Source organism: Nerophis ophidion, linkage group LG26 (assembly GCF_033978795.1).
Source record: "Nerophis ophidion isolate RoL-2023_Sa linkage group LG26, RoL_Noph_v1.0, whole genome shotgun sequence".
Taxonomy (NCBI): domain Eukaryota; kingdom Metazoa; phylum Chordata; class Actinopteri; order Syngnathiformes; family Syngnathidae; genus Nerophis; species Nerophis ophidion.
In genome coordinates this window covers 31,092,377-31,120,101 of record NC_084636.1, presented here as the reverse complement: position 1 = coordinate 31,120,101, position 27,725 = coordinate 31,092,377, and the positions used below count along the sequence as shown (strand labels likewise).

Genomic DNA, 27,725 nt, shown 5'->3' with positions numbered 1-27,725 from the left:
GTGTTAGATTCATATCTGTAATAATAAATATCAGTGTTAGATGTTTGCGTAATGTAATATTTGTAATATCAGTGTTAGATTCATATTCGTAATATGAGTGTCGGATTCATATTTGTAATAATAAATATCAGTGTTGGATTCATATTTGTAACAATAATTATCAGTGCTGGATTCATTTTTGTAATAATAAATATCTGTGTTAGATTCCTATTTGTAATTATAAATAGTGTTAGGTTCATATTTGTAATAATAAATATCCGTGTTGGATTCAAATTTGTAATAACAAATATCAGTGTTAGATTCATATTTGTAAAAATAAATATCAGTGTTGGATTCATATCTGCAATAATAAATGTCAGATGTTAGATGTTTGCGTAATGTTTGTGTTATAACGCGATGTTGTATTATTTCTTCTCTTTCAATTCCAAGAATCTTTCCCGCCTGTCTGTAAATTAATAAAAGCAACAATTACAATTATAATAATGGTTTGTTATGTAAATGTATTCTTAAAAAAATTTGAAAAATTAATATCCTTTTTAAATAAAACATTGATTCTTTAAAATGATGAATGCCTGACTGGTATACACACATAATACACACTGAATGGTATACACACATAATAAATACTGACTGGTATACACACATAATACACACTGAATGGTATACACACATAATACATACTGACTGGTATACACACATAATAAATACTGACTGGTATACACACATAATACACACTGAATGGTATACACACATAATGCATACTGAATGGTATACACACATAATACATACTGAATGGTATACACACATAATACATACTGACTGGTATACACACATAATACATACTGACTGGTATACACACATAATAAATACTGACTGGTATACACACATAATACACACTGAATGGTATACACACATAATGCATACTGAATGGTATACACACATAATACATACTGACTGGTATACACACACATAATAAATGCTGACGAGTATACACACATAATACATACTGACTGGTATAAACAGATAATAAATACGGACTGGCATACACACATAATAAATACTGACTGGTATACACACACATAATACATGCTGACGAGTATACACACATAATACATACTGACTGGTGTATACACACATAATAAATACCGACTGGTGTATACACACATAAATACAGATTGGTATACACACACAATACATACTGACTGGTGTATACACACATAATAAATACTGACTGGTATACACACATCATAAATACTGACTGGTGTATACACACATAATAAATACCGACTGGTGTATACACACATAATAAATACCGACTGGTGTATACACACATAATAAATACAGATTGGTATACACACATAATACGTACTGACTGGTATACACACATAATAAATACTGACTGGTATACACACATAATACATATTGGGACGGCGTGGCGCAGTGGGAGAGTGGCCGTGCGCAACCCGAGGGTCCCGGTTTCAAATCCCACCTAGTACCAACCTCGTCACGTCCGTTGTGTCCTGAGCAAGACACTTCACCCTTGCTCCTGATGGGTGCTGGTTGGCGCCTTGCATGGCAGCTCCCTCCATCAGTGTGTGAATGTGTGTGCGAATGGGTAAATGTGGAAGTAGTGTCAAAGCGCTTTGAGTACCTTGAAGGTAGAAAAGCGCTATACAAGTACAACCCATTTATTTATTTATTTATACTGACTGGTATACACACATAATAAATACTGACTGGTGTATACACACACATAATAAATACTGACTGGTATACACACATAATACATACTGACTGGTATACACACATAATAAATACTGACTGGTGTATACACACATAATAAATACAGATTGGTATACACACATAATACGTACTGACTGGTATACACACATAATACATACTGACTGGTATACACACATAATAAATACTGACTGGTGTATACACACATAATAAATACAGATTGGTATACACACATAATACATACTGACTGGTATACACACATAATAAATACTGACTGGTGTATACACACATAATAAATACAGATTGGTATACACACATAATACGTACTGACTGGTATACACACATAATACATACTGACTGGTATACACACATAATAAATACTGACTGGTGTATACACACATAATAAATACAGATTGGTATACACACAATACATACTGACTGGTATACACACATAAATACTGACAGGTATACACACATAATAAATACTGACTGGTATACACACATAATAAATACTGACTGGTATACACACATCATAAATACAGATTGGTGTACACACATAAAACATACTGACTGGTATACACATAATATATACCGATTGGTATACACACATAATACATACTAACTGGTATACACACATGAATCGATTTAGAATTATAATATAAAACATTCCGATTTGGATGTGAACTAAAAAAAAATTATTAATTGAGAATTAGAAAAAATTTAAAATGCGGTTTGGATGTGAATTTAAAATAAAAAATAAAATGGATGAATCGATTTAGAAATAGAAAACAATATTGTGAATTGGATGTCAATTTAAAAGCTAAAAAAAAAATGAGTGAAATAAAATAAATGATGAATCGATATAGAATTACAAAAAAAAGAAAAGTTGTGATTTGGATGTAACTTTAAGAGCAAAAAATTTTTTTTTTAATAAAATGAATGCTGAATCAATTTACAATCAGAATAAATACAAATTGCAATTTGGATGTGAATTTAGAATTAGAAAAAAAAAATAAAATTGTGATTTGGATGCGAATTTAAAAGAGAGAAAAAATAAATAAATAAAAAGATGAATCGATGAAAGGAAAAAACGGTAAAAAATGTATGGATTTAAAATTAGAAAAAATAAAACTTGCGATTTGGATGTAAATATATTTTTTTTGAAGCACCCCAATGATTATGTTACAATATATAACGCACTTTCGGGTTAAAAATATCCTGTGTTTTTTTTTTTTTTTATTTAATCCTCCCCACTGGGACGTTAAAAAAAAGAGAAAAAAAAGTTACAGGTGGAGTGGTGGTCGGATCTTGTTTAACACGCCATGATTGCATTTTCTCTCCCAGGAAACAAATGAATAAAAATCCTAAAGTGGATCTGACGAGTCTGCATGATGAACGCCGCTTTCTCCTGCCTGTCCCGCTAATCCCTTGTCACAATCCTGTCTATCCTCTGTGTGTGTGTGTGTGTGTGTGTGTGTGTGTGTGTGTGTGAGAGAGAGAAAGAGAGAGAGAGAGAGAGAGAGAGACAGACAGCCGCTGTCCCGCCCACATCGTCCTCAGAGCTGGGACACCAGCGAGACGGACCGGGGGCAGCAGGTGCATTCCAGTAAGGGGGGCGGGGTCAAGGGTCAGCCTGCAGGAAAGTTTGGGACTTCATCTTTATCTTCATCGTCATCATCATCATCATGTCCAGCGTGAGAGCGGCGCCCGTGTGGCCCGCGCCACGACCAGCGGCCCGCGGCCCAGCTCGGTGGCGCCGGGCCGGGGCCTCCCACGCTCACATCTGACGTGCCGCTCAAGTCGAAACGGCGAGGAGCGGCGGCGTGAGAGGCGGAGCCAAAGATGCGTCTCTGGTGGACTTTGACCGTCGGGTTCTGGAGCGTCTGCTGCGAGCTGCCGTTCATCGCCGACAACAACGCGGCCATGCTGGTCAACTGGTGAGTACCGGGCTCGCGTCTAAAAAGGGGGAGGGGGGGTCAGTCCCCTGGCCTAGGCTTAACTGCCGAGGTCAAAGGTCAACCCCGTCCACTCTGAGCTATTCTCGGCCGCTCAGTAGGTCAGATTAGCATCAGCTAATTAGCGTGTCCGAGTTGAAAATATACCCCGGGGAGACATCTTCACAACTTTATTTTACGTAACATATCGCAGCAGATTGCCGCGAGCCCAGGCCCTTTCTCCCAGCCCACCAATCCCAGAGCGGTGACATCACTGGGTAAAAGCACAACTGATGCGTGCGGATTAACTAGATAGCTGGGACGCTGGATAAGTGTTTTTTTTTTTTTTCCGGGCCCAGCTGGCCGCATGTGGGACTTGTTCCCAAATCACTCATGCATCGTCACGACACCGTACTGTCCCTTTAAGAAAACAACACTGTACTGTCACTTTAAGAGCACAACATGTTACTGTCCCTTTAAGAAAACAACACTGTACTGTCACTTTAAGAGCACAACATGTTACTGTCCCTTTAAGAAAACAACACCGTACTGTCCCTTTAAGAGCACAACATGTTACTGTCCCTTTAAGAAAAAAATACCGTACTGTCCCTTTAAGAAAACAACACTGTACTGTCCCTTTAAGAGCACAACATGTTACTGTCCCTTTAAGAAAACAACACCATACTGTCCCTTTAAGAGCACAACATGTTACTGTCCCTTTAAGAAAAAAACACCGTACTGTCCCTTTAAGAAAACAACACTGTACTGTCACTTTAAGAGCACAACATGTTACTGTCCCTTTAAGAAAAAAATACCGTACTGTCCCTTTAAGAAAACAACACTGTACTGTCACTTTAAGAGCACAACATGTGACTGTCCCTTTAAGAAAACAACACCATACTGTCCCTTTAAGAGCACAACATGTTACTGTCCCTTTAAGAAAAAAACACCGTACTGTCCCTTTAAGAAAACAACACTGTACTGTCACTTTAAGAGCACAAAATGTTACTGTCCCTTTAAGAAAAAAACACCGTACTGTCCCTTTAAGAGCACAACATGTTACTGTCCCTTTAAGAAAACAACACTGTACTGTCACTTTAAGAGCACAACACTGTACTGTCCCTTTAAGAAAACAACACTGTACTGTCACTTTAAGAACACAACATGTTACTGTCCCTCTAAAAAAACAACACTGTACTGTCACTTTAAGAGCATAACATGTTACTGTCCCTTTAAGAAAACAACACTGTACTGTCACTTTAAGAACACAACATGTTACTGTCCCTCTAAAAAAACAACACTGTACTGTCACTTTAAGAGCATAACATGTTACTGTCCCTTTAAGAAAAAAACACCGTACTGTCCCTTTAAGAGCACAACATGTTACTGTCCCTTTAAGAAAACAACACTGTACTGTCACTTTAAGAGCACAACATGTTACTGTCCCTTTAAGAAAAAAACACCATTCTGTCCCTTTAAGAACACAACATGTTACACTCCCTTTAAGAACACAACACTGTACTGTCACCTGAAGAGCATGACACGTATACCGTTGTGAGAGCACGACACGGTACTGTCCCTTTAAGAGAACAATACGGGACTGTCGTTTTAAGAGCACACCGTGGTACTGTCGCTTTAAGAACACAAAAAGGTACCGTCGCTTTAAGAACAAAACAAGGTACTGTCGCTTTAAGAACACAACACTGTACTGTCTCTTTAAGAACACAACTCTGTACTGTCTCTTTGAGAACACGACACAAGACTGTCTCTTTAAGAGCACAACATTGTACTGTCTCTTTAAGAACATGACACAAGACTGTCTCTTTAAGAACACAACACAAGACTGTCGCTTTAAGAACACAACACTGCACTGTCTCTTTAAGAACAAAACACTGTACTGTCTCTTTAAGAACACAACACTGTACTGTAGCTTGAAGAGCATGACATGTATACCGTCATGAAAGCACGACATGGTACTGTCCCTTTAAGAGAACAATACGGGACTGTCACTTTAAGAGCACAACGTGGTACTGTCGCTTTAAGAGCATGACACGGGACCGTCGCTTTAAGAACACAACACTGTACTGTCTCTTTATGAGCACAATACGGTACTGTCGCTTTAAGACCACGACACGTTACTGTCCCTTTAAGAGAACGATAAGGGACTGTCGCTTTAAGAGCACGACACAGGACTGTCGCTTTAAGAGCGCAATACAAGCCTGTCGCTTTAAGAGCACAACACAAGCCTGTCACTTTAAGAGCACAACACCTTACTGTTACTTTGAGAACACAACACAAGACTGTCGCTTTAAGAGCACAACACTATACTGTCTCTTTAAGAACAGAACACTGAACTGTCACTTTAAGAACAGAACACTGTATTGTCACTTTAAGAGCACGACACGGGACTGTCGCTTTAAGAACAACACTGTACTGTCTCTTTAAGACCACAACTCTGTACTGTCTCTTTAAGACCACAACACTGTACTGTCTCTTTGAGAACACGACACAAGACTGTCACTTCAAGAGCACAACACTGTACTGTCTCTTTAAGACCACAACACTGTACTGTCACTTAAGACCAAAACTCTGTACTGTCTCTTTAAGACCACAACACTGTACTGTCTCTTTAAGACCAAAACTCTGTACTGTCTCTTTAAGACCACAACACTGTACTGTCTCTTTAAGAACACAACTCTGTACTGTCTCTTTAAGACCACAACACTGTACTGTCTCTTTAAGACCACAACACTGTACTGTCTCTTTAAGACCAAAACTCTGTACTGTCTCTTTAAGACCACAACACTGTACTGTCTCTTTAAGAACACAACTCTGTACTGTCTCTTTAAGACCACAACTCTGTACTGTCTCTTTAAGACCACAACACTGTACTGTCTCTTTAAGACCACAACACTGTACTGTCTCTTTAAGACCACAACTTTGTACTGTCTCTTTAAGACCACAACTCTGTACTGTCTCTTTAAGACCACAACACTGTACTGTCTCTTTAAGACCACAACACTGTACTGTCTCTTTAAGACCACAACACTGTACTGTCTCTTTAAGACCACAACACTGTACTGTCTCTTTAAGACCACAACTCTGTACTGTCTCTTTAAGACCACAACACTGTACTGTCCCTTTAAGAACACAACTCTGTACTGTCTCTTTAAGACCACATCACTGTACTGTCTCTTTAAGACCACAACACTGTACTGTCCCTTTAAGAACACAACTCTGTACTGTCTCTTTAAGACCACATCACTGTACTGTCTCTTTAAGAACACAACACTGTACTGTCTCTTTAAGAACACAACTCTGTACTGTCTCTTTAAGACCACATCACTGTACTGTCTCTTTAAGAACACAACACTGTACTGTCCCTTTAAGAACACAACTCTGTACTGTCTCTTTAAGACCACATCACTGTACTGTCTCTTTAAGAACACAACTCTGTACTGTCTCTTTAAGACCACATCACTGTACTGTCTCTTTAAGAACACAACACTGTACTGTCCCTTTAAGAACACAACTCTGTACTGTCTCTTTAAGACCACAACACTGTACTGTCTCTTTAAGACCACAACTCTGTACTGTCTCTTTAAGAACACAACACTGTACTGTCCCTTTAAGAACACAACTCTGTACTGTCTCTTTAAGACCACAACACTGTACTGTCTCTTTAAGACCACAACTCTGTACTGTCTCTTTAAGAACACAACACTGTACTGTCTCTTTAAGACCACAACACTGTACTGTCTCTTTAAGACCACAACGTACTGTCCCTTTAAAAATATGGCCTCACCTCGGCTGGTGCTGATGTCCTCAGTACCGGCTGTCTGGTTGATCAGGTGGTACTGGTTGAGTCTGGAGCCTTCCTCCGCCACCACCACAGACATGGCCGCACCCTTGGTCCAGGTGTAGACCACCTCGGACACCGGGTAGGCGTCTGAGGGAGCAAAGCAAGTTTTGACCTCCGTTCTTTCTGCTCCTCCCTCATCACTTTGGACATGTCATTAGGTACACCCGCGGGACTTTTCATTAGGTACACGTACACCTGTTGGATGTCTTGTTAGGTACTCCTGCGGGACAGTTCATTAGGTACACCTGCGGGACATTTCATTAGGTACACCTGCGGGACTTTTCATTAGGTACACCTGCTGGATGCCTTGTTTGGAACACCTGCGGGACATTTCATTAGGTACACCTGCTGGATGCCTTGTTTGGAACACCTGCGGGACATTTCATTAGGTACACCTGCTGGATGCCTTGTTTGGAACACCTGCGGGACAGTTCATTAGGTACACCTGCGGGACATTTCATTAGGTACACCTGCTGGATGCCTTGTTTGGAACACCTGCGGGACTTTTCATTAGGTACACCTGCTGGATGCCTTGTTTGGAACACCTGCGGGACATTTCATTAGGTACACCTGTTGGATGCCTTGTTAGGTACTCCTGAGGGACAGTTCATTAGGTACACCTGCGGGACAGTTCATTAGGTACACCTGCTGGATGCCTTGTTTGGAACACCTGCGGGACATTTCATTAGGTACACCTGCTGGATGCCTTGTTAGGTACACCTGCAGGACATTTCATTAGGTACACCTGTTGGGCACTTAATTAGGTACACTTGATGGATGCTTTTTTAGGTACACCTACTGGACATTTCATTAGGTACACCTGCTGGGTGCCTTGTTTGGAACACCTGCGGGACATTTCATTAGGTACACCTGCTGGATGCCTTGTTAGGTACTCCTTTCGGGACATTTCATTAGGTACACCTGCGGGACATTTCATTAGGTACACCTGCTGGATGCCTTGTTTGGAACACCTGCGGGACATTTCATTAGGTACACCTGCTGGATGCCTTGTTAGGTACACCTGCGGGACAGTTCATTAGGTACACCTGCTGGGCACTTAATTAGGTACACTTGATGGATGCTTTTTTAGGTACACCTATTGGACATTTCATTCGGTATTATCAGTAGCAGTATCAGTAACAGTATTAGCAGCAGTATTAGTATTATCAATATTAACAGTATTAGTAGCAGTATCAATATTATATTTAATAACAGTGTCAGTAGCAGTGTTATCATTAACAGTATTAGTAACAGTATTAGTGTCCATCCATCCATCCATTTTCTACCGCTTATTCCCTTTCGGGGTTGCGGGGGGCGCTGGCGCCTATCTCAGCTACAATCGGGCGGAAGGCGGGGTACACCCTGGACAAGGTGCCACCTCATCGCAGGGCCAACACAGATAGACAGACAACATTCACACACTAGGGCCAATTTAGTGTTGCCAATCAACCTATCCCCAGGTGCATGTCTTTGGAGTATTAGTGTTATCAGCAATAATATTAGTAACAGTATTAGTATTATCAGTTACAGTATTAGTGTGAGTGAGTGAGTGAATTATATTTATATAGCGCTTTTCTCTAGTGACTCAAAGCGCTTTACATAGTGAAACCCAACATCTAAGTTACATTTAAACCAGTGTGGGTGGCACTGGGAGCAGGTGGGTAAATTGTCTTGCCCAAGGACACAACGGCAGTGACTAGGATGGCGGAAGAGCGGGAATCGAACCTGCAACCCTCAAGTTGCTGGCACGGCCACTCTACCAACCGAGCTATGCCGCCCCTTAGTAGCAGTAACAGTATTAGTTGCAGTATCAGCAGTATCAAGCCTCCATGGGGCCCTAAGCAAAATTTGATTTTGGGGTCCTCTATTTCTGCCTAAAATATTGCTTGTTGATCATTCACACACCTACTATAAACTCCTTGTGGCTCGGGCAGTGTTGTTTACATTAACCTATTGTCAGCCTGGCATGTCTTTACAAATGACATGTCACTTATAAAGATACTGGGGTGGCCCAGTTAAGAACATAAATAATACCAATGAATGAACGAATGATGTCCAGAGTTCCACATATGGTTCCTAATCTTAAAATGTAGAAAACATTCAGCTACAAGAGTGGCCTGGGGACGAACAGTCCAAGTGATAAAGCTTTATATTTACAGTAAAAGTTTGAGTTTATTTGGAACATGCAAGCATCACAATTTTCCAGTTTCTCTTTTCAAGATGTCGGAAAAGGAGTAAGAAGAAGCAGAGCTTATTAAATCCTTCCCCTTTTCTTTCGTTGCTAAAACTTTTGTTCACTTCCTGTTCTCAATTTATTCACAATATACTCCATAAGTAATCACGATAAAAATAAATAAATAATAATTGGTGAAGTAAGTTATATTCCATACGATGAGATAAGTAAGATTATTTTGAGAATGAAAGAATGGATGGATGAATAAATTCAGAATATTTATCATGATTGTTCTTTGTAAACACTTTACATTTGAAGAGTTTCTTGAAGTGGATCATATAAGTACATTGTTTGATTCCTATGCTTAATCCATTCCATAATTTATTTCCACATCCGGATATACTGAAGGTCTTAAGTGTTGTACACGCGCGTACAAATGTTTTAAATTACATTTTTCTCTAAGAGTATATTTAGAAGAATTGTTGTATATTCTTGGGTAGCAGGTTATAGTTTGCTTTGTGTATAATTTTAACTGTTTGCAATTTCACTATATCATGGAATTTCAGTATCTTTGATTCAATAAATAAAGGGTTTGTATGTTCTCTATATCTAACATTATGTATTATTAATCTATCCATCCATCCATCATCTTCCGCTTATCCGAGGTCGGGTCGCGGGGGCAACAGCCTAAGCAGGGAAACCCAGACTTCCCTCTCCCCAGCCACTTCGTCTAGCTCTTCCCGGGGGATCCCGAGGCGTTCCCAGGCCAGCCGGGAGACATAGTCTTCCCAACGTGTCCTGGGTCTTCCCCGTGGCCTCCTACCGGTTGGACGTGCCCTAAACACCTCTCTAGGGAGGCGTTCGGGTGGCATCCTGACCAGATGCCCGAACCACCTCATCTGGCTCCTCTCGATGTGGAGGAGCAGCGGCTTTACTTTGAGTTCCTCCCGGATGGCAGAGCTTCTCACCCTATCTCTAAGGGAGAGACCTGGAAACTCATTTGGGCCGCTTGTACCCGTGATCTTATCCTTTCGGTCATGACCCAAAGCTCATGACCATAGGTGAGGATGGGAACGTAGATCGACCGGTAAATTGAGAGCTTTGCCTTCCGGCTCAGCTCCTTCTTCACCACAACGGATCGGTACAACGTCCGCATTACTGAAGACGCCGCACCGATCCGCCTGTCGATCTCACCATCCACTCTTCCCCCACTCGTGAACAAGACTCCTAGGTACTTGAACTCCTCCACTTGGGGCAGGGTCTCCTCCCCAACCCGGAGATGGCACTCCACCCTTTTCCGGGCGAGAACCATGGACTCGGACTTGGAGGTGCTGATTCTCATTCCGGTCGCTTCACACTCGGCTGCGAACCGATCCAGCGAGAGCTGAAGATCCCGGTCATTTATTATTCTAAATGATCTTTTTTGTAACACTGTTAGTGAATTAAGTGTACTTTTGTAATTATTTCCCCATATTTCTACACATAGTAACTCAGATATGGTAACACTAGTGAGCAGTAGAGAATGTGGAGTGATTTTTGGTCTAGAACATATTTAGCTTTATTCATTATTGACGTGTTTCTTGCTTTCATATCATTGTTCCATCCACCCATCATTTCTGTAATTTCTTCTTTCAATTCTTCTTTCATTTCTTTAATTTCTTCTTTAAATTCATGGAGTATTTTTTTGTTGTACCCCTTCTTGATTCACATCATGTCCTGTGTCCAGTCTCAAATCTTGTTCCCAGAGCGTTTCGGGATTTCAGTCTTTCCTTTTAACTTTTGGCATCGCGGCAGGTCGATGACGTCAGTGCCTCTTGTGTCTTAACGGCAGTTGCTTTAGCGACTTGCGGCACTTATAACAAATGTGTACCTTTTGCCGTTCAGAGATCAATTTGAGGTATCAGCCAGTCAACTTGTATCACTCTGCGACGTTGGAAGCACTTTAAAACAGCTGTAAACTCGCAGTAGCCTTTGGTTGCTAGGCAACCGCTTTGAATTGCGGTAAGATGCTGATGGCTTGCGTCTAACGGCTCTTCCAACTTGTCTTATTTAAGCGTATCAGTGCCTCTACACCAGGGGTGCCCACACTTTTTCTGCAGGCGAGCTACTTTTCAATTGACCAACTCGAGGGGATCTACCTCATTTATATATATCATTTATATTTATTTATTTATGAAAGAGACATTTTTGTAAACAAGTTAAATGTGTTTAATGATAATACAAGCATGTGTAACACATATAGATGTCTTTCTTTCACGAAGACAAGAATATAAGTTGGTGTATTACCTGATTCTGATGACTTGCATTGATTGGAATCAGACAGTAATGATGATAACGCCCACATTTTCAAATGGAGGAGAAAAAAAAGTTGTCCTTTCTGTACAATACCACATGAAAGTGGTTGGTTTTTGCCATCTAATTCATCCAGCTTCCATACACTTTACAAGAAAAACATTGGCGGCAAATTCCGTAGCTTGCTTGATTGACATTCACGGCACCCGAGGGTCTTGTGAGATGACGCTGGCTGCTGCCAGTTCATTATTATGAAAATATGACCGAGAGGAAGGCGAGAAACACTTTTTATTTCAACAGACTCTCGCGCCGTCCCTTCCGTCAAAACTCTAAAGGCCGACTGCACATTTCCTATCTTCACAATAAAAGCCCTGCTTCATGCTGCCTGCGCTAACAAAATAAGAGTCTCGGAAAGCTGGCGTGCACAAGTGATGTGCACGCCAGCTTTCTGAGGGATCGCTTGTGCACGCCAGTTTTCCGAGACTCTGTATTTAGTTAGCGCAGGCAGCATGAAGCAGGGCTTTTATTGTGAAGATAGGAAATGTGCAGTCGGCCTTTAGAGTTTTGACGGAAGGTACGGCGCGAGAGTCTGTTGAAATAAAAAGTGTTTCTCGCCTTCCTCTCGGTCATATTTTCATAATAATGATCTTGCAGCAGCCAGCGTCATCTCACAAGACCCTCCGGTACCGTGAATGTCATTTAAGTGACGTCTTGGTGAAGATTGATGATCACTAATTTTTAGGTCTATTTTTTTTAAAAGCCTGGCTGGAGATCAACTGACACACCCCCCGCGGTCGACTGGTAGCTCGCGATCGACGTAATGGGCACCCCTGGTCTACACTGACCAAAATCAGGTCGAAGATGCCAGGTGACTCTCCTGTGGCTGTGATCGCAAATCAGTGGTCAAAATCTTCAGACTTAACCAAGGGAGTAGGTTTGATTTTGAGATTGGTGGGGACACAAAAGCAGCACTCTGAAAGTTTACTTTTTTTTTTTTACATTAGCAATCATAATTTCATGTCCTGCAGATGTTGTAGGGTAAAGCAACTAAAATGAAAGCAAAGGAGACAACTCGGAAGAGTTCTCATCTTTACTCTTCAGTGTAGGGCTGTAGTGCAACTGTGCATCATACTGTCAATTAACATAGCCTACTATCCATCAACAACATCCGAAATACATTAATGCAATATAACATTGTAAATAAACATAAATGAACTGTAATAATCTCCAGCCTCTCTGCTGTCTGTCACCTTACAAAAAAATATGTTGATGCATGACAGATACATTAAGGACAATGACCATAGGGCTTGATGTACAGTTACTGCCTGAGCAAAAGGCTTTTACTAAATATGAATATTGCTTAATATTAAATAATTATATTTTATAATTGTAAAATCACATGATCATCTAGTGAGGTTGAATTGTATTTCCACCACAAAGTTTTGTTCATTGGTATTTTCAAACCGTTGCTCACTTCTACACAAATACATGAAACTAAAAAATAATTTAAAAAAATAAAACGGAAAGGTGAAATCCGGCGATCTGATTGGCTGTTAACCGTGGTTGAAATATTGAGCACGGCAACTATTCTAAAGCCTTATCACACCTCAGGCTATCAATGACTGGTATGAATGGAAGTTGTTGTCATGTATCCATGACAACGGACGGTTGCAGTTCGGAGTAAAAGACAGCTGATGTTTTTACGATGTTAAAAAACGGAGACTAAAGTAGTTGAATTCACATGTTTAAGGTTAACTTTCACCTCCGGGGAGGGTTAACAATGGTAGAGGGGACTGAGCATTGACTTTCACCTGACAAAAAGCGGAGGAAAGGACGAGATGCAGTGCTAATTTGGAGCTAACGTCTGGATAGGTGGGACTATTTTTTCCACAGTGAGGCTATTTTATTGGATAATATGTATTTCTGGTTGAATAAAACTACATTAAATTGATTGAGTATTCCTATTTCATAATGCCTTTATTTGTAACCGTTTTATAAAAGCAATATATCACTCCAGTCCATGGTATATGCTCATTATAGCACTCTAAGGGGCGTGACTGGAGTGATATATTGTTGAATTATTCAATATTGTTGAGCCTCTATACACCCTTGAAGTAACTTACAGTTTGACTCCTAAAGAAGTCTCTTATATCCAGTTTTCTTTTCATTGACATCCTTCAAAACCTACAGCACACACGCACGCAAACAGACACAAACACAATGTAAATCACACCACTGATATTAAAATCCATCGAGCTACCGTGTGCCAGGAACAACAAATGCCAAACATGTTGACAACTTGCACTGACAACTTGTCCAGTCGCTAGCAACTAGCATGAAGGCTAGCTTTTACAAGCAGAAGGAGTGACAGCGGGGACAGACAATCACACGTAAGTTAGCATGAAAGCGGCAACCAATCAGGGAGCGATATTTAGGTTAGAGGCGGGACTTCTAGCAGAGACCGACATTTAACCCTTTCTGTGCCATAATCATTGACTAAACATTACGGGCAGCGCTTGTATTGATAGTGACTACACAGTAGCGGCTGGATATTGGTAGGGACGTGTCCCTAGCGTCCCTACCCAATTCTACGCCCTTGGACTTAACAAAAACTCCGGTAGCAAAAGCGTAGCCTTTTTCTTTGCGTCCGTTCTCATTGACAGGAAGTGTCATCTTGTCTCATCAGTCTTGTACACATTAGTCTTTAATTACTTGTTTATATTTTTAGTTGATTGTTCAACTAAAAATTGCTTAGGACGCGGGGCCCTAAGCAAGCGCTTAGTTCGCTTATTCCTTGGGCCGTTTCTGAGTATCAGCATTATCAGTATTAGTAATAGTATCAGTATTATCAGTAATAGTATTAGTAACAGTATCTGTATTGTCAGTTATAACAGTATTAGTATCAGTATGTACAGTAACAGTATTAGTAACAGTATTGGTATTAGTAGCAGTATTATCAGTAATATTTTTAGTAGCAGGATCAGTATTATCAGTAATAGTATTAGTAGCAGTATTGGTATTATAAGTAATAACAGTATTAGTAGCATTATCATTAATAACAGTGATAGTAGCAGTGTTATCAGTAACAGTATTAATAAAAGTATCAGTATTATATTAGTAGCAGTATCCGTATCAGTAGCAGTAATATTAGTATTAGTAGCAGTATCAGTATTACCAGTAATAGTATTAGTAGCAGTATTGGTATTATAAGTAATAACAGTATTAGTAGCATTATCATTAATAACAGTGATAGTAGCAGTGTTATCAGTAACACTATTAATAAAAGTATCAGTATTATATTAGTAGCAGTATCAGTAGCAGTAGCAGTAATATTAGTATTAGTAGCAGTATCAGTATTATCCGTAATAACAGTATTAGTAGCAGTATTATCAGTAACAGTATTACTATTACTGTATATTAGTAGCATTAGCTTTATTAGTAGCAGTATCAGTATTACCAGTAATAGTATTAGTAGCAGTATTGGTATTATAAGTAATAACAGTATTAGTAGCATTATCAGTAATAACAGTGATAGTAGCAGTGTTATCAGTAACAGTATTAATAAAAGTATCAGTATTATATTAGTAGCAGTATCCGTATCAGTAGCAGTAATATTAGTATTAGTAGCAGTATCAGTATTATCTGTAATAACAGTATTAGTAGCAGTATTATCAGTAACAGTATTACTATTACTGTATATTAGTAGCATTAGCTTTATTAGTAGCAGTATCAGTATTATCAGTAATAGTATTAGTAACAGTATTAGTAATATTAGTAACAGTATTAGTAGCAGTAACAGTAGTAGCAGCAGTAACAGTATTATCAGTATTAGTAACAGCATCAGGATTATCATTAATAGTATTGGTAACAGTATCAATATTGTCAGTAATAACAGTATCGGTATGTATAGTAACAGTCTTAGTAGCGGTATCAGTATTATAAGGAATATTATTAGTAACAGCATCAGTATTATCAATAATAACAGTATTAGTATCAGTAATTATCAGTAACAGTATTAGTATTATCAGTAAAAGTATTAGTAGCATTTTCAGTATTATCAGTAATAGTATTAGTAACAGTATCAGTATTATCAGTAATAGTATTAGTAGCAGTGGCAGTATCATCAGTAACAATATTAGTAACAGTATCAGTATTATCAGTCATAGTTTTAATAGCAATAGCTGTATCGGTATTATCAGTAATAGTATTGAATGAATGAAATAAGTTTATTTCAGTCATATAATCAATCAACCGTTTTGTGTGATCAGTTTTACAGTAAAGTTTATACGTAAACAATCATACACATTTACACACAAAAGAAAAGAAAAACAATGACGGAAAATGAATAGGCTGAAGCCAAAGCTTATATTTGCCTATCCTATACCTTCACTGAAAATTAGATGAAAATGAAAATTAAACAAAAGTCTTTTGATGGCTCTTTCTGTCACGTCCGTCAATCTGATTTCATGTTTGATCATGTTTTGTTTTGTTTTCTGGACTCTTGTTCTGTTTTTTCACTTCCTGGTTTGTTTTTGTTACCATGTCAACTCATTACTTTTCACCTGTCATGTCACGTCCCTGTTCTCAGCCTCACCTGTTCTCACCAATCATCACAGCTATTTAAGTCACTCTTTTTCTTGTCTTCGTCCTGGGGTCTTCACACTCGCACGCACCCTACCCATGCTGTTCAAACCTTCACGTCCTCGTCCACAGTTCCAGGCCGTGTAAGTTTGTGTATTTATGCCACAGTGCTAGTTTTGTCTTGTTTGTATATAGTCATGCCATTGTGCTGTTTTGTTTTAAAGTTTAGTATAGATTATTATCCGCCACAGAGCGCGTCCTTGGTTCGCCTTTTTATAGTTTGTTTGTTTATTTAATAAATATCATGTACCTGAATTCACAATCCCGATGCGTCAAAGGAGCACACACCATCCATGTCCAAGCCAAGTTATGACACTTTCTCGATTCTATCATTCTCGGTATGTACAGTAACATATTAGTAGCATCCATCCATCCATTTTCTACCGCTTATTTCCTTTTGGGGTTGCGGGGGGGCGCTGGCGCCTATCTCAGCTACAATCGGCGGGGTACACCCTGGACAAGTCGCCACCTCATCGCAGATATTAGTAGCAGTATCAGTATTATCAGTAATAATATTAGTAGCAGTATCAGTATTATCAGTAATAATATTAGTAGCAGTATCAATATTATCACTAGTAATAGTATTAGTAGCAGTATCAGTATTACCAGTAATAATATTTGTAGCAATATCAATGTTATCACTAGTAATAGTATTAGTAGCAGTATCAGTATTACTAGTAATAATATTAGTAGCAGTATCAGTATTACCAGTAATAATATTAGTAGCAGTAGCAGTATTACTAGTAATAATATTTGTAGTTGTATCAATATTATCACTAGTAATAGTATTAGTAGCAGTATCAGTATTACCAGTAATAATATTGATAGTAGTATCAATTTTATCACTAGTGATAGTATTAGTAGCAGTATCAGTATTACCAGTAATAATATTAGTAGCAGTATCAGTATTACTAGTAATAATATTTGTAGTAGTATCAATTTTATCACTAGTAATAGTATTAGTAGCAGTATCAGTATTACCAGTAATGATATTCGTAGTAGTATCAATTTTATCACTAGTAATAATATTTGTAGCAATATCAATTTTATCACTAGTAGTAGTATTAGTAGCAGTATCAGTATTACCAGTAATAATATTTGTAGCAGTATCAATTTTATCACTAGTAATAGTATTAGTAGCAGTATCAGTATTACCAGTAATAATATTTGTAGCAATATCAATTTTATCACTAGTAAATATTAGTAGCAGTATCAATATTATCACTAGTAATAGTATTAGTAGCAGTATCAGTATTACCAGTAATACTATTCGTAGTAGTATCAATTTTATCACTAGTAATAGTATTAGTAGCAGTATCAGTATTACCAGTAATAATATTTGTAGCAATATCAATTTTATCACTATTAATAGTATTTGTAGCAGTATCAGTATTACCAGTAATAATATTTGTAGTAGTATCAATTTTATCACTAGTAATAGTATTAGTAGCAGTATCAGTATTACCAGTAATAATATTAGTAGCAGTATCAGTATTACTAGTAATAATATTTGTAGTAGTATCAATTTTATCACTAGTAATAGTATTAGTAGCAGTATCAGTATTACTAGTAATAATATTAGTAGCAGTATCAGTATTATCAGTAATAATATTAGTAGCAGTATCAGTATTACCAGTAATAATATTTGTAGTAGTATCAGTATAACCAGTAATAATATTCGTAGCAGTATCAATTTTATCACTAGTAATAGTATTAGTAGCAGTATCAGTATTACCAGTAATAATATTTGTAGCAATATCAATTTTATCACTAGTAATAGTATTAGTAGCAGTATCAGTATTACCAGTAATAATATTTGTAGCAATATCAATATTATCACTAGTAATAGTATTAGTAGCAGTATCAGTATTACTAGTAATAATATTAGTAGCAGTATCAGTATTACCAGTAATAATATTAGTAGCAGTATCAGTATTACTAGTAATAATATTTGTAGTTGTATCAATTTTATCACTAGTAATAGTATTAGTAGCAGTATCAGTATTACCAGTAATAATATTCGTAGTAGTATCAATTTTATCACTAGTAATAGTATTAGTAGCAGTATCAGTATTACTAGTAATAATATTTGTAGCAATATCAATTTTATCACTAGTAATAGTATTAGTAGCAGTATCAGTATTACCAGTAATAATATTAGTAGCAGTATCAGTATTCCTAGTAATAATATTAGTAGCAGTATCAGTATTACCAGTAATAATATTTGTAGCAATATCAATTTCATCACTAGTAATAGTATTAGTAGCAGTATCAGTATTACCAGTAATAATATTAGTAGCAGTATCAGTATTACTAGTAATAATATTAGTAGCAGTATCAGTATTACCAGTAATAATATTTGTAGCAATATCAATTTTATCACTAGTAATAGTATTAGTAGCAGTATCAGTATTACCAGTAATAATATTAGTAGCAGTATCAGTATTACTAGTAATAATATTTGTAGTAGTATCAATTTTATCACTAGTAATAGTATTAGTAGCAGTATCAGTATTACCAGTAATAATATTTGTAGCAATATCAATTTTATCACTGGTAATAGTATTACTATCAGTATCAGTATTACCAGTAATAATATTAGCAGCAGTATCAATTTTATCACTAGTAATAGTATTAGTATCAGTATCAGTATTACCAGTAATAATATTTGTAGCAATATCAATTTTATCACTAGTAAATATTAGTAGCAGCATCAATATTATCACTAGTAATAGTATTAGTAGCAGTATCAGTATTACCAGTAATAATATTCGTAGTAGTATCAATTTTATCACTAGTAATAGTATTAGTAGCAGTATCAGTATTACCAGTAATAATATTTGTAGCAATATCAATTTTATCACTGGTAATAGTATTACTATCAGTATCAGTATTACCAGTAATAATATTAGTAGCAGTATCAATTTTATCACTAGTAATAGTATTAGTAGCAGTATCAGTATTACCAGTAATAATATTTGTAGCAATATCAATTTTATCACTGGTAATAGTATTACTATCAGTATCAGTATTACCAGTAATAATATTAGTAGCAGTATCAATTTTATCACTAGTAATAGTATTAGTAGCAGTATCAGTATTACCAGTAATAATATTAGTAGCAGTATCAATATTATCACTAGTAATAGTATTAGTAGCAGTATCAGTATTACCAGTAATAATTTTAGTAGCAGTATCAATTTTATCACTAGTAATAGTATTAGTAGCAGTATCAGTATTACCAGTAATAATATTCGTAGCAATATCAATTTTATCACTGGTAATAGTATTACTATCAGTATCAGTATTACCAGTAATAATATTAGTAGCAGTATCAGTATTACCAGTAATAATATTTGTAGCAATATCAATTTTATCACTGGTAATAGTATTACTATCAGTATCAGTATTACCAGTAATAATATTAGTAGCAGTATCAATTTTATCACTAGTAATAGTATTAGTAGCAGTATCAGTATTACCAGTAATAATATTCGTAGTAGTATCAATTTTATCACTAGTAATAGTATTAGTAGCAGTATCAGTATTACCAGTAATAATATTTGTAGCAATATCAATTTTATCACTGGTAATAGTATTACTATCAGTATCAGTATTACCAGTAATAATATTAGTAGCAGTATCAATTTTATCACTAGTAATAGTATTAGTAGCAGTATCAGTATTACCAGTAATAATATTTGTAGCAATATCAATTTTATCACTAGTAATAGTATTAGTAGCAGTATCAGTATTACCAGTAATAATATTAGTAGCAGTATCAATATTATCACTAGTAATAGTATTAGTAGCAGTATCAGTATTACCAGTAATAATATTAGTAGCAGTATCAATTTTATCACTAGTAATAGTATTAGTAGCAGTATCAGTATTACCAGTAATAATATTCGTAGTAGTATCAATTTTATCACTAGTAATAGTATTAGTAGCAGTATCAGTATTACCAGTAATAATATTAGTAGCAGTATCAATTTTATCACTAGTAATAGTATTAGTAGCAGTATCAGCATTACCAGTAATAATATTAGTAGCAGTATCAATATTATCACTAGTAATAGTATTACTATCAGTATCAGTATTACCAGTAATAATATTCGTAGTAGTATCAATTTTATCACTAGTAATAGTATTAGTAGCAGTATCAGTATTACCAGTAATAATATTAGTAGCAGTATCAATATTATCACTAGTAATAGTATTAGTAGCAGTATCAGTATTACCAGTAATAATATTAGTAACAGTATCAATATTATCACTAGTAATAGTATTAGTAGCAGTATCAGTATTACCAGTAATAATATTAATAGATGGATGCGTTTAAAAAAGGCTTAAAAACCCTTCTTTTTAAAAAAAATACCTTTTTATAGATACATGCATACTAGTTCTAGCTATTAGGCTGTTATAGTTTTTATTTGTATTTATTTTTATCATCTTATTATTATTATTTTTAATACACTGTTGCACTTTGAGGTTGTTTGCTCGACGTGAAGTGCTTTTTACAAATCAAATCGATAATTATTATTATCATAATAGCTGCAGCAGTATTAGTAACAGTATGAGTATCATCAGTGACAGTATTTGTAACAGTATCAGTATTATCAGTAAGAGTATTAGTAACAGTATCAGTATTTTCAGTAACAGTATTAGTAACAGTATCAGTATTATCAGTAATAGTATTAATAGCAGAAGCGGTATCAGTATTATCATGAATAGTATTAGTAACAGTATCAGTATATACAGCAGTATCAATATTATCAGTAATAGTATTAGTAGCAGTATCAGTATTATCAGTAACAGTATCAATATTAGTATTTTTACAACAGATATGGTTACATGAGTATGTTTTCGATTCATGCCACTGACATGTGTACCTAATGTTGTGTCAGCAAACCAGTCAGGTCACATGACTTCCTCTCAGGTCACATGACTTCATCTAGTCCTTATTATTGTTCACACTGGTGCCCCACCTGACCTCGGACTGCAATAACACCCATCAGGACATAACCCTGTCCTCTTTCCTTCGCCACCTGTGACCTGCACCAGTCATGTGACCTGCACCAGTCATGTGACCTGCACCAGTCATGTGACCTGCACCAGTCATGTGACCTGCACCAGTCATGTGACCAGCACCAGTCATGTGACCTGCACCAGTCATGTGACCAGCACCAGTCATGTGACCTGGCTGGAGTGCACATCTCAACTTTGACAGAAAAGTACTTTTTTACTACAACATTTATATGTATTTTTGTGTGTGTGTGTGTGTGTGTGTGTGTGTGTGTGTGTGTGTGTGTGTGTGTGTGTGTGTGTGTGTGCGCGTATGTGCGTGCGCGTGTGTGAGTGAGAAAGGGAGAGAGAGAGAGAGAGGTAACTAAAAAAGATACACAATAATAATATATGTTTTTATGATAGTAATAAATAAACACAATTATCAAATTAAAACAACTAAAGGAAAATATGTAATATCATATTTTACAATGTTTTTAATTGAAAAGTTTTATGCATTAGCATGATAATAATAAATAATAAACATAATTATCAAATTAAAACAAATAAAAAAAGGAAAATATGTAATATCAAACTTTACAGTGTTTTTATTTTTTACAATAATAACATAATTTAAAATTATGTAGTTGTATCGGGGATAATGTTAGCATGTGCTAGCTAAAACATTTAAAAAAAAAAACTTTTACAACTTAGCGCAAAGTTTTCTCTCGTTGAGAGTGTAATTAAGATATAAATGTTAGTGAGGTGAAGTGAATTATATTTATATAGCACTTTTTATCCATTGACTCAAAGTGCTTTACATAGTGAAACCCAATATCTATCAAACCAGTGTGGGTGGCACTTGGGAGCAGGTGGGTAAAGTGTCTTGCCCAAGGACACAACGGCAGTGACAAGGTTGGCGGAAGCGGGAATCGAACCTGCAACCCTCAAGTTGCTGGCACGGCCGCTCTACCAACCAAGCTGTACCGCCCCAAAATGTTCTTTTTCGTAGTTCGTAGGTAAACATCGAAGAGATATGACGTGATGTCACTTTTTTGCAATGTGTTATCTAGTAAGTTAGCATTAATATTAGCCCCTCTGCTAGCTAGTATGTTAGCAGTTACATTAGCCACTCTGTTGGCTAGTAATGTTAGCTGTTATATTAGCCACCCTATTAGCTAATATTTTATCTGTTATATTAGCCACTCTGTTAGCTAGTATGTTAGCTGTTACATTAGCCACTCTGTTAGCTAGTAATGTTAGCTGTTATATTAGCCACCCTATTAGCTAATATTTTATCTGTTATATTAGCCACTCTGTTAGCTAGTATGTTAGCTGTTACATTAGCCACTCTGTTAGCTAGTATGTTAGCTGTTATATTAGCCACTCTGCTAGCTAGTATGTAAGCTGTTATATTAGCCACTCTGCTTGCTAGTAGGTTAGCTGTTATATTAGCCACTCTGCTAGCTAGTATGTTAGCTACTATATTAGCCACCCTATTAGCTAATATTTTATCTGTTATATTAGCCACTCTGTTAGCTAGTATGTAAGCTGTTATATTAGCCACTCTGCTTGCTAGTAGGTTAGCTGTTATATTAGCCACTCTTCTAGCTAGTATGTTAGCTATTATATTAGCCACCCTATTAGCTAATATTTTATCTGTTACATTAGCCACTCTGTTAGTTAGTATGTTACTGTTACATTAGCCACTCTGTTAGCTAGTATGTTAGCTGTTACATTAGCCACTCTGTCAGCTAGTATGTTAGCTGTTATATTAGCCACTCTATTAGCTCGTATGTTAGCTGTTATATTAGCCACTCTTCTAGCTAGTTTGTTAGCTGTTGTATTAGCCACAATTTGCTACTCTGTTAGCTCTTCTATTAGCCACCCTGTTCGCTAGTATGTTAGCCGCTATATTTGCTACGCTGTTTGTAAAAAAGTAAAATTTGTATCATATTTTACAATGTTTTTATTTTACAATAAAAAAATAATATGTTCTTATGATAATAAATAAACAAAATTATCAAAAAAAGGAAAATATGCAATATCATATTTTACAGTGTTTTTATTTTTTAAATAAAAATAGTAATATATGTTTTCATGATAGTAACAAATAAGCACAATTGTAAAATGAAAACAATTAAAAGATGAAAGTATGTAATATCCTATTTTACAATGTTTTTTATAAAAACAATATACATACATTTTTGTGATAATAATAAATTACAAACACAATTATCAAATGAAAACAATTAAAAAAGGAAAATATATAATATCAAATTTTACAGTGTTTTTATTTTTTACAATAATAACATAATTCAAAAAATATGATAATAATATAATATTAATGATATAATAATACATACGATTGTAAAATAAAACAATTTAAAAAGGAGAATATGTAATATAATATTTTACAGTGTTTTTATTTTTGAATAGAAATAATAATATATGTTTTTATGATAGTAATAAATAAACACAATTATCAAATTAAAACAACTAAAGGAAAATATGTAATATCATATTTTACAATGTTTTTAATTGAAAAGTTTTATACATTTTTATGATAATAATAAATAATAAACATAATTATCAAATTAAAACAAATAAAAAAAGGAAAATATGTAATATCAAACTTTACAGTATTTTTATTATTTACAATAATAACATAATTAAAAAAATATGATAATAGTACAATATTAATTATATAATACATACAATTGTCAAAATAAAACAATTTAAAAAGGAGAATATGTAATATCATATTTTACAGTGTTTTTAATGTTTTAGATGAAAATAATATGTTTATGATAGAAATAAATAAACACATATATCAAACTAAAACAATTAAAAAACGAAAATATGTAATATCATATTTTAAAATGTTTTAATTAAAAATATATATATATACATTTTTATGATAATAATTAATAATACACACAATTATCCAAATAAAACAATTAAAAAAGACAAATATTTCATATCAAATTTTGCATTGTTTTATCTTTTTACAAGAATAACATCATTTAAAAAATATGATAATGATATAATATTAATTAAATAATAATATTTGCAATTGTAAGAATAAAAATAAATAAAAGGGAAATATGTAACATCATATTTTACAGTATTTCTAATTTCTTTAAATAAAAATAATATATGTTTTTATGTGAGTAATAAAGAAAGACAATTATGAAATTAAAACAATTAAAAAAGGAAAAAATGTAATATAATATTTTACAATGTTTTTAATTAAAAATATATGTATACATTTGTATGATATCGCACTATCATATTTATTTATGATAATAATAAATAATAAACACAATTATCAAAATAAAACAAGTAAAAAAGGAAAAAAAAATGTAATATCTTATGTAAAAACATATGTAATATCTTATTTTGCCGTGTGTTTTTATAAAATAATAAAAATAATAATAACATAATTTTAAAAATATAATAATAATACGGTATTAATGATGTAATAATGAATTAAATTATAAAAATAAAAACATTTAAAAGGAAAATATGTAATATCATACTTTACAGTGTTTTCTATATTTTATAAAATAATTTAAAATATTTGTATACAAATTAATGATAATAAAAATAATAATAATAATAAAATATACAGTTAGCGAATTAAAGCAATGAGAAAACAAATTGTATAATATCGTATTCCACAATTTTTCCTTTTTTGTTATAATTGTACTTTCCTCTATTATTTTTCGCCAGTAAAAGTAAGAGCAGAGTAACAAGCGTATAAATGTCTCCTCGCTGGACGCTAAGTTGCGTAATGAGGCGTCGCCGCATGGGGGGGGGGCCTGACCTTTGACATGCTCCGCTACCATGAACTGATTTACACGGACTTAAACAAGTTGAAAAACTTATTCGGGTATTACCGTTTAGTGGTCAATTGTACGGAATATGTAGCGAACTGTGCTACATAATTTGACTTGCCAAATTATGTGAATCGTAGGCAAACGGTATTATTAATGCTAAAAATGTGTGTAAATGTGCTCATGTTCGAAATAAACTACGAAAAGCAAGAAAAGAAAGAAAGTGTGTGTCGCGTACTAAGTTATATAACTCTAGGGTGTATGTGTGCATAATTAGCTAAAAAGTGTCTAATTAGCTAATAAAAAACGTTAGCATGCTAATGTTAGCATTCTAACAGTTGCCATGTCTCAAGTACCAAGTAATGTGACTCTGAAATGTACGACTGCTGAATCAGCTAAAAAAAAAAGTTAGCTATTAGCATGCTAACATTAGAATGCTAGCAGTTAGCATGTGTCACGTACCAAGTTATATGACTGTGAGGTGTACGGTGGCAAAGTAGGCTAAAAATGTCAGTGTGTCAAGAATATAAAGACAATATAACATACATCCATAAACGTGGATGCATATGCAAAAGTAAAGTTATGCGACTCTTAAGTGTATGCCAGTGAAATTAGCTAAAAAAGATGTCAAATTAGAATGCTAACATTAGCATCCTAACAAGTTACCATGTGTCAAGTACCAAGTTAAATGACTCTGAGATGACATAACTACCAAATGGTTGTACTGTTGAGTATTGGTACCGATTCCCAGGTACGGGGAATTGGTACCACATAATTTCAAATGTGAATGGTACACATTCCTAACTCTAACCAAGATACACGTTACAATCAAACAGTTGGTGTGTAGTAATATTAAGTATACTACTTAGAATATTAACACTTTTAGGGCAAAACTAAAGACATTCAACTTAATGGCAAAGACTAATTCCTGACTACAGCAACACAACAAGGATGAACTGAACTTAATGCATACTTACAAACGATACTCCGAAGTTTAAGAAAGCAAAATACTGTATAACAACTGGACAGCACAACGGTATAATCATCGGCTCACCGTTAAATGTTACATTTACAAATTATTATTATTCAAATGTATATTAATTATCGCAATAACACACAGAAGTAGCAACAAATAGTAAAGTTAAGTACCGTTTTTTTTAATAATAGCATGCCTAGTAATAATAAGTACACTGCTTACAGTATTAACACTTATAGAGCGCAACAAAAGACATTCAACTGAATGGCAAAGAGTACTTCCTGACTACAATACTAAGACGAACAGAGATGAATGCATACTTGTAAATGATACTCCGAAGTGTAAGAAAGCAAAATATAACAAATGGACAGGACAACGGTATAATCATCGGTTCACTGTTAAAGTTTTTTTTTTTTTACATTATTTATTACCACAATAACACAAAAGTAGTAAAAAAATGGTACAGTAAGGTACCGTTATTGGTTCCCAAGTGTGCGATCATTCTTTCAATAACAGAATTTCAAAAGCCTAAAGAGGAATATTTCCTTCAAATGATTTTTATGATCCGCTGCGTATCACTTTCCCTTTTGGAGCCGCCATAAGCCGCGGTTTTAACAAGTGCCCAAGTTTGGCAGTGCCATGAGAGTGGCTTAGCGGCCATGAGAGGTGATTAAGAACAGGTCCGCCACCGCCGCCGCGTTGAAAGCCTGCAGCGAGCGGGGGGGTCAGGAGGATTAGTCGGGGTTAATGGAGAGGGAGAGACCACGCTGACACGTTTGTTACTGCTCACGCTCTACTTTAAAATAAATGTGTACTCAAAAAGGCTTTTAGGGCCTAATAAGGGAACTTTCTCTATTATTAGGGTCCTTTTTGCCAATTTATACAAACATCAAAATAATATATCATGCATTTATGTAAAAAAAATTTGGATTTTCGAAAATATATAATATATATTATTTCACATTTTATTATTATATTTTATTTATGATTATTTTTACACATTTTTGTTCATTTGATTTATGTTTTTAATATTTTTTAATTAATTATTGAAATAATATTATTTACTTATATATGTTCATGTATTTTGTTTTGTTTGTTTCCAATATTTTTTTTTTTAATTGTAATTTTTTATTTATTTGATTTTTTTATTGTCCATCCTTCCAACCATGGATGAATATTTATGATTATTTTTATACGTGCTATCTGTTATTGTTCATTTGTTTTATGTAGATATGTTTGTATAATATTTTTTAACAACTTTTTT

General features: G+C 35.1%; 2 protein-coding genes across 2 annotated transcripts in view; one reads left to right on the top strand and one right to left on the bottom strand.

Moving 5' to 3' along the window:
- gabra5 (gamma-aminobutyric acid type A receptor subunit alpha5) overlaps nucleotides 1–27,725 on the bottom strand; it is a 63,150-nt gene that overhangs the window by 7,718 nt on the left and 27,707 nt on the right. Inside the window, exon 7 of the mRNA XM_061887979.1 lies at nucleotides 7,480–7,623. Within this exon, the coding sequence (XP_061743963.1) occupies nucleotides 7,480–7,623 (144 nt within the window). The remainder of the gene's footprint in view (nucleotides 1–7,479; nucleotides 7,624–27,725) is intronic.
- Nucleotides 3,314–27,725, top strand: part of gabrb3 (gamma-aminobutyric acid type A receptor subunit beta3) — a 150,803-nt gene continuing 126,391 nt past the window's right edge. Inside the window, exon 1 of the mRNA XM_061887978.1 lies at nucleotides 3,314–3,677. Within this exon, the coding sequence (XP_061743962.1) occupies nucleotides 3,583–3,677 (95 nt within the window). The 5' untranslated portion in view covers nucleotides 3,314–3,582. The remainder of the gene's footprint in view (nucleotides 3,678–27,725) is intronic.